Source organism: Myxocyprinus asiaticus, chromosome 23 (assembly GCF_019703515.2).
Source record: "Myxocyprinus asiaticus isolate MX2 ecotype Aquarium Trade chromosome 23, UBuf_Myxa_2, whole genome shotgun sequence".
NCBI lineage: Eukaryota > Metazoa > Chordata > Actinopteri > Cypriniformes > Catostomidae > Myxocyprinus > Myxocyprinus asiaticus.
Window position 1 is genome coordinate 44467120 of NC_059366.1, and position 10381 is coordinate 44477500.

A 10381-nucleotide genomic window follows, 5' to 3' on the forward strand; every position below is an offset into this window, starting at 1 on the left:
ATTATAATGACATTTAAGCACATTTCCCCCCAAATTTTCATTACTGCTATGTGGAAAAAAACAATGGTATATTACATTAGTTTCTTTATACATGATGGTAGTACTGCCCTTAATATATGCTGATTTCATAAAATATATATAGTTTACTATATACTAGTTTACTATAATAAAGCAAAAATTACCTGTAATAAATTAGAAAAAATTATAATGGGAATTACAAAAAAATAAAAATGCTTAGCTATGAAAATAATGTAAAAATGGCAAAAAAACAAAACAAAAAAAAAAAATAATTCTTAATAGTCCATTTTCTGTTTGCAAAATATACAAAGAAAATGAAAAATAAAAGACAGCCAATTTTTGGGACCATAGTGATTCGTATTATGACATTTTCTTTTAACAATTAAGCACATTTCCTCCCAAACTCTCATTATAGTAATGTGGAAAAAATTATTATTTAATATAGTACTGTAATTATACATGATGGATAGTATGGAAGTATTTGTTGTACTGCCTTTAATGTAAGCTTGATATATAAAAAATATTTTATATAAAATATATTTTATATATATATATATATTTTATATAAAATATATTTTATATAAAATATATATATATATATATATATATATATATATATATATATTAGGGCTGAAATATGACCTGGACATGTTTTGGTGAGATTACTATTCTCATTTTTCTTCAGCAGCTTTTTAGTGATTATTCTTTTGGACATTCAGTTTCCCTGATAAAACTGACCTCAGTGATAACCTCACCTTCAGGTCTCCTTATCTAATGCGTCAACGCACTTGTTGGATATCAAGGGATGATGTTTTTAATAAGTACTGACTGTGAGAATTAAAGGTGCCATAAAAAGACCATCTTTCAGCGTGTTTTCTTCCCACAGGAAAAACGGGCAGTGGCGCTTTGAATTTGCAACCCGCGTGCACAGAGAAAAGTGGTCAATTAGCTTAATGTCGACACATACACAAACAGAGAGGAATCCCCTAATGGAAGCTAGACTGACAGGGACAGACAGAGCTAAACAGAGACAGATAATCTGTTTTTACACCCTCAAAGCCCACAGCTGATGCCAGTTTATCGCCCTGAGTGAATTATACGATTGCCATGTCAGTAACACTGCCGTTCTGAACACTGAAATGAAGCAGACAGGTAAAGAAGCATGAATGTCTATTTGTTGTGTTTGTTTGATATATTCCATACAGTCTGCTCCGGTTATTGCTTTGGATGATTTGAGGAAAAATTGTGATCATACAATACAGATCATACCAGGTATAGTTAACCCATACAGCAAAATTCTGTCATTATTTACTCACCCTCATGTTGTTAATAATCCATGCGACTTCCTTCTATGGGATGCATATTTAGCACTGAGCAATGAAAGTGACAGCGGCTGTCAAGTTTCAAAAGAGACAAAAAAGCACCTAAAAAGTACAACAAAAGCAGTCCATCTGACTTGTCTGCCATGTTTTGAAGACATACAGTAGCTTTGTGAGAAATTCATTATTTTTGACATTTTGGTTTGAATCGTTCTATGTGTCAAAGATCCAAACAATCCATTTGCCATTGAATAATGTCTCTTTTAATATTCTTTCTAATCTCTACAGTCAGTTGTTGATCAAAACAACAAAAAATAAACATTTAATTATAATAAAGAAGCCGTGCGACTTCACTCTCATTTATATGCGCTCATCCACCAAAACATAACGCTGAACAGCCAGTAGTCTTAAAGGGACACTGCTGTTTCAGCACTTGTTCTACATGTCTGTGTTAATACTTGTAAATAGTACAAATAATGCATATAAACGAAAAACATGTAGGCCTAACAATTATATATAATATGTATACACTCAAACAATGTACTATATATATATATATATATATATATATATATATATATATATATATATATATATATATATATTTGAGCCTATTTTTAATTTGATTTGAGCCTATTTCAATTTAATAAAAAAATTCCATCAAATTAAATTGTGAAATATTTAACTAAATTAAATTATGAAATCTTGGAATATTTATTTTATTTTATTAAGATTACTCAATTAAATTTTATGGAATTTTGTTAAAAAATTTAAATGCGTAAATCTATTAAATATTCTAAATTTAATAGATTTACACATATATACAGTATAAATATAAACTCTCTCTCACTCTCTCTCTCTCTCTATATATATAAATACTGACTACCAAAATGAAACTAAAAAAAAACTAATGATAAAATAGTACCAAGTTAAAAGGTCTCTGTAAAATTAAAAACACTAGCCTTCTCTAATTGTCAGTTTTTGTTTTTGTTGATGAATAACCGCCAACTTTGCCTTTCTAATGTTGTACATCAAGGGTTTTACTGATAACATAAAATTATATTGTCACGTTTTTGGGTTTGTGTCAATGAGAGGGTGCTTGAGCATTATTGATGGTGCTTGGGGGTCCTTACAGCAAAAAAAGTTGAAAAAACAATTTGCCATATTTGAACATGCAAAAACGTGAAAGTATGAAAACACGAATTAAATTTCAAAGCTACGGCGGAGGGGACCCTCAGTGAATAATGACGTACTGTAAAGTTTGCTCTATCATTCACACAAAGCTATCTTATGGCTTCAAAAGACTTGGAACATTGCACACAAGTCATATAGACTACTTTTATGGTGCTTTTTAATAATTTTGCAGCTTGACAGCATACATCCCCATTCACTTTCATTGCAAGAAAACTCACTCAGACATTCTGGAAAACAACTCTTTTTCTGTTTCACAAAAGAACGAAAGGGTTTGTATTGAAATGAGGGAAAATAAATGATGAATACATGTTCATTTTTGGCTAAAATATTTATTTAATATCCCCATTTGTGCCCTTACTAGTAAATACCCAGCCCCTGACATTAAAAAAAAAAGTGTCAATTTATTTTACAAATGGTAACAAAGAACCCATCATAGGGTTGAGTATGACTGGCAGCTAATGTCTGCTTGCTTTTAGAGTCATCATGGGCACGTTACCATGGTGAGTAACTAGAAGAACAATCACACTGGGAAAAATAAAAGCACTGGAGAGCGAGTGTTCCGGAGATCCCGTGCCGTACCCCCTCCTCTTCAAATCCTACAGTAATCACCTTGGCAACAGACAGCGCTCCTGGCATCCGTACATGTGCGATTCCAAAGGAGTGAATTGTTAACCATATGCCAGCTTTCTCTCCAGATGGCCGCCCATACAGTTTTATTGAAATGTAATGAATGCTACATTTCTATGGTTGAGCACAGCAACTAATAACACATTTAATTATACCAATTTGTGTCGCATTTAGTTTTCGAGAGATGCTAAATAAAACACCAGCGCTTTGCAGTTGGATTTTGCAAGCGTGACAGAGCGATGGAGAGTTGCTGGGCTGTCTGGCACTTGTTTGACCTTTCATGTCGATTACTATGCATTTACAGCTTCTGGTGCCTCCTCGTGTGGGCTCAATATTTCAAGATCAAAATCTGTATTGCGGCCCTGTTTTCACATTAATTTAAGCAGTTGTTCTCAACTGGTTTTGCTACTGCACCCATAGTATCAAATGGCAACCCAGCAAAGTACCTAGCTGTTCATCGTACAAAAGTAATTATTCTATAAATGTAACAATATGGATGCAAAAGTCTTACGAAATTTTATCAGTGATCTCAAATCAAGTCTCTCTAGGACTCCAATGAAACGCAGCAAAAAATGAGAAAACAAACACCTTTCGCAGTCAGCCCTAATTTATTCAAGTCGCAGCCCACATCTCTGTTTCTTCATCTCACTTCTGCTTAATTTAGATGTCACTTTGGACACATGAAGATGAGCTCATCAGGAATGGACTGATAAAGTCTGGCACACACCTGAATGATTTCATACGGTGAAACAGTCAGACAGATGGAATTGAAAGCAGGACAGACAGTGTGAACTGTTTAAATAATAAGGGAAAATCACCCGAGGGATGAGTCGGGAGTGTTTGAGTGCTTGTGAGAGAGAGAAAGAAAGCGAGATGAGAAACATCCATTACCTGTGAAGGCGATCCTCAAGAAGCTCAATGTACTTCAAGGTGTTTTCTTTTAAACTGCGTTCTGTGGAGGGGGAAAAACGAAGTCAAGAAGTGCTGCTTTGCATTTCATACATTTTCACATTTGGACTAACATTTTCCTCCTGGGTGAATGTCCTGACAAATCAAAAGAAAAAAAAATTTGCATCAAGAGATTTTGTCTCTGGCTTTTCCTGTGTGTCTGCTTTGAAGAGAAACTCAATGTGTTCATGCTTATTCACCAGAGAGAGACAGACAGACAGAACAATGATTTGATGAAATAGTAAACTGACAACCTGGTCTCATAGAATGAATGTTACTGTATATACATTTTTGCAAACTGACTTGTGCGTGTCGCTTTCTACGTTTCGCTGCAGTTTCCTGGTAGAGGAGCTACAACAACTGTGTGTTTAAATCATTGTCACACAAATAACGATTGCAATTGCTAAATTTATCAGAAATTATTTTTCACTGCATGTTAAAACACAATTGGTTAGGGTTAGGTGTTGGTTAAGGGTAAGGATGTCTGTTTTGTTAAACTCTCATTTATCTTTTCGGACACTATTGATTAGGTTTAGGTTAAAGTATTAGGTTAGGAGGGGCCTGGGTAGCTCAGTGGTAAAGATGCTGGCTACCACCCCTGGAGTTCGCTAGTTCGAAACCCAGGGCGTGCTGAGTGACTCCAGCCAGGTCTCCTAAGAAACCAAATTGGCCCGATTGCTTGGGAGGGTAGAGTCACATGGGGTAACCTCCTCGTGGTCGCTATAATGTGGTTCGCTCTCGGTGGGGCGCGTGGTGAGTTGTGCCGTGGAGAATAGCGTGAAGCCTCCACACACGCTACGTCTCCACGGTAACACACTCAACAAGCCACGTGATGAGATGCGCGGGTTGACGGTCTCAGACACGGAGGCAGCTGAGATTCGTCCTCCGCCACCCGGATTGAGGCGAGTGACTACGCCACCACGAGGACTTAGAGCACATTGGGAATTGGGCGTTCCAAATTGGGAGGAAAAAGAAGAAAAAAAAAAGTATTAGGTTAGGGAGGGATGTTTTACTTATTAAAACTTCTGTCTAAAATTCACCTTAAAAACCTTGTCTAATTAAAACCTCATTTTGTGTGGGTTTGGTGCCCCCCGCTGGACATTTCACTTGAAAACTGCAGCCAAACATGTAATGAAGCACATAATTTCAGTTTTTTTTTAATTTTGCAATGCTCAGGTAAATTTCATGAGACTTGGATGTAAAATGATGTGGATTCATGCAGCTAATGCATCTGAAGGACGCTCAAGAGCTAATGCTCACAAAAAGGTCCTTACATTAAGGCACTGAATACTGGTAATAATGTGCCCTGTGTAAAGAACATAATGCTTCTTTTATACCACTAATTTACTGTATCTTGATAAAAAGTGGTACACCCGCACAGCCATGTGTTAAAAGGGGTTTAAATGCAGTTGCAGATGCGTGGGCAGTCACGAGTGTTGTAAAATATCAGTGCAATAAGGCAAAACAGGAAGAGCCTGTCGCTCTAATCAAGTCAGAAAACATGACATTGATTAATGTCCCGCTGTCTAAGTTTCTGAGTTTCAGCACAACTGAACAGACTCAGAAAAACATCTTAGTCAGCACAGGCACAGTTTGATGCTGTGGTTACATGAGGGCACCCTTATCAACCATACGTAACCATAAATGTTAGGATGGATTGTGGTGGAATGTACGCCAATGATAGGCTTAAGATAAATAATCTGAAAATAAACTATATACCACCTTGTAAAGCCACTTTTTTTGTATTGTTTTTTCAATGCTTTTTTTCTCCAATGAGTTTTACTCCTAAACAGGGCTCCAGACTGCGACTAAAATGGTTGCAAATGCGACCAAAAGTAATTGATTGCGACAATAATTTAAAACTTAGTCGCCATTGGCAACAGTCGGGTTGTGTGCGTTCATATGCGGTTTCCTCAGATATCATATTGTGAGTTATTGAATACATCTTTAGAGCACGCACCACGTGTGCCTCGAGCCGCTTTTCAGCCGTTCTGTTTCTGACGAGCTCACTGCACCGCACGCAACAACAAACCCAGTGTGAGAGAGTCGTGAACAAATGACTTTTGAATCAGGTCTTTTTCATGAATCACCCGATAAAAATCGGAGGAATTGAACTCAGGAGCTCAGGTTAGCAGTCTGAATCAGATTTACTTTCTCAGCAAATCAGCCGTGAGCTCACAACTGGGAGCGCAGACATTTCAAAATTAGAGTCCCACATGTATTTTGGGCTTCTTTATAATTAAAAGTCCCGTATTGTGTACCAATTTTTTCTTAATTGATTGGGATTGGAGTAGCACAATAAACTGTATCTGGGATTTCATTCAATTTGCACTCTTGTAGTCTCTGTGTCTGGGCCATCCGTAAACAGTAAAGAAAGACTAAGGTCATTTTGAAAGCAATTTATATACACAGAGAGGCTAGCAGTTAGCAAGCTAGCTTTGAAAGCATAGAGCCCGCCCTCGCTTCAGAGGTGTCTCCAAAGCCACGCCTCCTCTATCACACAATTTTAATTCTGCTTTTAGCACGCTCTTGATCCAGATGTTTTTTCATTGTAGAAGTTTTTAACACGGACTTTCTTTTCTTGTGTCCTTTTACTGGTGGTTCAGGAGGAACATAAGGTAGCTGCCTTCCATTCTCGCACTCGCTCTGCACAGCGTCAAGGAACCCGCGCTGATGACGTGTGACTGTCTGCGCGAACAAGTTGTGTGGCGGTATGCAAATATAGATTGACAGACAGGAAGGATTGATTTTGAAAAGATTGCAAACCCTAGCTTTAATCCACCGTTCTCTATTTTTTTTTCTTCTGGAAAGTCATTCAAATGTAATAGTGGATTTTTTATTTTGCTCTTGGAGTAAATGGGTAAGTGAAAATAAGATTTGCTGTGGTCTCACATTCACCGCTGTCAAAGTTTACCCTGCAAACGCTTACTTCTGTGTTCCAAAACCCGGAGTGTGAAAAAGGTCTATTGAGGGACTCATACACAACTATTACACAAGGTGCAAACATTCATTGATGCTCAAGAAGACAACACACTACTATATGCATACTATACTTTATGCAAATATCTGTAATGTAGATTCTGAAGAGAGTACTAAATAAAAAATAAAAATTATCTCTTATATTTATATAAATTATGAAAGGGATGTGAACATATGAGAATGCAAACTTATTTTCTCAGCTATATATACTGTTTATTAAACTTCAGATTAATGGATTATCAGTTGTCGTACTTTTCTTTGGCTTTCTATCTTGTTTCTGAACAGCAATCTAAATCGAGCAATTCTGTGATTTGGCGACTAAAAACAGCCATTTGGCTCTGTAATGTTTCCGTTTAGGAGCCAATGGCTGTCAAGACATTTTTTAGTCTGGGGCCCTGCTAAAGAAATTAATTGTAATTGTGAAACATATGTATAAAATCAAGACTCCTCACATGAGATGGAGACACTGGTCATATCAGTAACCTTATAAAAGCTGTTTTATTCTTCATGGAGAGAATCACGTGACCAGCTGAATACTACTCGCTTAATCTCCTTAATTGCCTTGTTATTGGATGCATTAACTCATAGGTTAAATTAATCATAGCTAACTGTAAATAGTGAATTTATACAATGACATATGTAATTGAAAAATACTGTATTTGAATGATGCTGCATTAAGGACCCTAGGTGTCAGTGTTGGTCCAAGATCACATATTCAATAAACTACTGAGTGCACCTTTAATCATTATATATTGAATTATTGTTATTTGACAGGCTTTCTCAGCAAGTACTTATATATGTGATTAATTGCAATTCATTTGACTAATTAATTAGCATATCATGTAATTAATTCGATTAAAATGTTTAATCGATTGACAGCCCTAATCATAATATAAAACCAACATCCCATTGATTTCAATAGCTGTTGTATAAATGTAATTATTTTTGATAAGAATTTATGTCAGGGCAGATGCCGTATTTATTTTTATGCAAATGAAAACAAGGCTATGAGGGCTAGAAGTTTAGTCCATTCAGCGTGAAGTGTGCATTTTTTTTAGCTAAATAAATAAATAAAACTACACACTTCACTTTAAAGTCCTATTTTAACACCCGATGTTTTGTGTTTCAGTTTATGTTCCACTCAGAATTTCGTTGGAAATATGTACTTTCAATGTTTAATTGAATTGACAATAAATAATTGTCAATTGGCAGCAAACTGTAAACATAACACAAGAACAAAACCCAACAAACAAACAAACAAACTTGACTGCCCTGATTATGATCCACATCCTGACCTTTACAAACATCTTTTGGAATTTTTTTTTATTTTAATCGAGACATTATTTAGTCCCCTAACTAAGCCATTTTCATTGTCGGGACTACATTATAGGCGTCCCTGTTATGTAGGTGATTTCAGATTGTACTATCATTGTGGTCGGCACAAATACAGCAAAATCACAGTTTGTCAGGTCCTCAGAAGCCCCATTCTGAGGGTTGTCAATAAGAAATGAAAGTTCTGCCACTTTAGGAGAAGACGACACACTAAAAGGGACCCATCAGAATGGATTTTGGTGAATGAATCTTTTTAGACAGAGACAAGGCAAAGAGACAGCACACATACACCCCATTTCTGAAAGCTTTCAAAAATGGTCCCCTCACGTCACCTGCTCATTCTTTACTCCATTTACTCTTCCTAAAATTATATCTTCTGCTAAGGAATCATGTCATCCATGAAGAAGGCACTTTTATTTGTTCCCCATGACAAAAATAAGAGGTCTAGAGACCATTGAGACATGGTGGTGGACTTGTATAACCACCCAGAAAGGCCTAGCATCAACCATTTTCTTCTAAAAAACTAATTTGATCTTGGAAGATCAGGTTTCCAAATATTTGCAGGATTTCACCCCAATAGGGGGATAAGATTTATTGAGGCTTTTGCCGCATGTAGGTTTCAGTTTTCCTAATGTTGTATATTTCGTTAAATCTGCATTTCACATGCCAAAAAAATATTTATATGGTACATGTCCAAAAAACATGGAATTACCATGGTACATGTCCAAAAACATACTACTATGGTACGTGTCCAAAAAACATTGTTTTACTATGGTACCTGGCACAAATAGACAAGGCATTACCATGGTACGTGTCCAAAAACATGGTATCACTATGGTACCTGGCCAAAAAACATGGTATTACCATGATGCCTGCACAAAAAACATGGTATCACTATGGTACCTGGCCAAAAAACATGGTATTACCATGATGCCTGCACAAAAAACATGGTATTACCATGGTACCTGCCCAAAAAACATGGTATTACCATGCTACGTGTCCAAAAACATGGCATTATCATGGCACCTGCCTAAAAACATGGTATTACCATGCTACGTGTAAAAAAACAAACAAAAAAAAACATTACCATGGTGCATGTCCATAAAACATGGTATTACAATGGTACATGTCACAAAAAACATGGTATTACCATGGTGCCTGCCCATAAAACATGGTATTACCATGGTGCCTGCCCATAAAACATGGTATTACCATGGTACTTGTCCAAAAAACATGGTATTACCATGGTACTTGTCCAAAAAACATGGTATTACCATGGTACTTGCCCAAAAAACATGGTATTACCACGGTACTTGCCCAAAAAACATGGTATTACCACGGTACTTGCCCAAAAAACATGGTATTACCACGGTGCATGTCCAAAAACATGGTATTACAATGGTACATGTCCAAAAAACATGGTATTACCATGGTGCCTGCACAAAAAAAACATGGTATTACCATGGTGCCTGCACAAAAAAAACATGGTATTACCATGGTGCCTGCACAAAAAAAACATGGTATTACCATGGTGCCTGCCCAAAAAACATGGTATTACCATGGTGCCTGCACAAAAAACATGGTATTACTATGGTGCCTGCACAAAAAACATGGTATTACCATGATGCCTGCACAAAAAACATGGTATTACCATGGTACCTGCCCAAAAAACATGGTATTACCATGCTATGTGTCGAAAAAACATGTTATTACCATGGTGCCTGCACAAAACAACATGGTATTACCATGGTACTTATGCAAAAAACATGGAATCTCCATGGTACATGCCTCAAAAACATGGTATTACCATGCTACATGTCCAAAAAACATGGTATTACCATGCTACATGTCCAAAAAACATGGTATTACCATGGTACATGTCCAAAAACATGGTATTACTATGGTATCTGCCCAACAAAACAAAAAAACATGGCATTACCATGGCACCTGCCTAAAAACATGGT

The 10381-nt window shown here is 36.5% G+C and overlaps 2 protein-coding genes across 3 annotated transcripts in view; one reads left to right on the top strand and one right to left on the bottom strand.

Annotated features, from left to right (window-relative positions):
• LOC127414395 (keratinocyte proline-rich protein-like) overlaps window positions 1–10381 on the top strand; it is a 401795-nt gene that overhangs the window by 315599 nt on the left and 75815 nt on the right. The window lies entirely within an intron of this gene.
• Window positions 1–10381, bottom strand: part of LOC127414366 (disrupted in schizophrenia 1 protein-like) — a 62608-nt gene that overhangs the window by 17203 nt on the left and 35024 nt on the right. For both annotated transcript variants that reach the window (XM_051652348.1, XM_051652347.1), the window contains exon 10: window positions 4050–4110. In XM_051652348.1, coding sequence (XP_051508308.1) covers window positions 4050–4110 — 61 coding nt within the window. The remainder of the gene's footprint in view (window positions 1–4049; window positions 4111–10381) is intronic.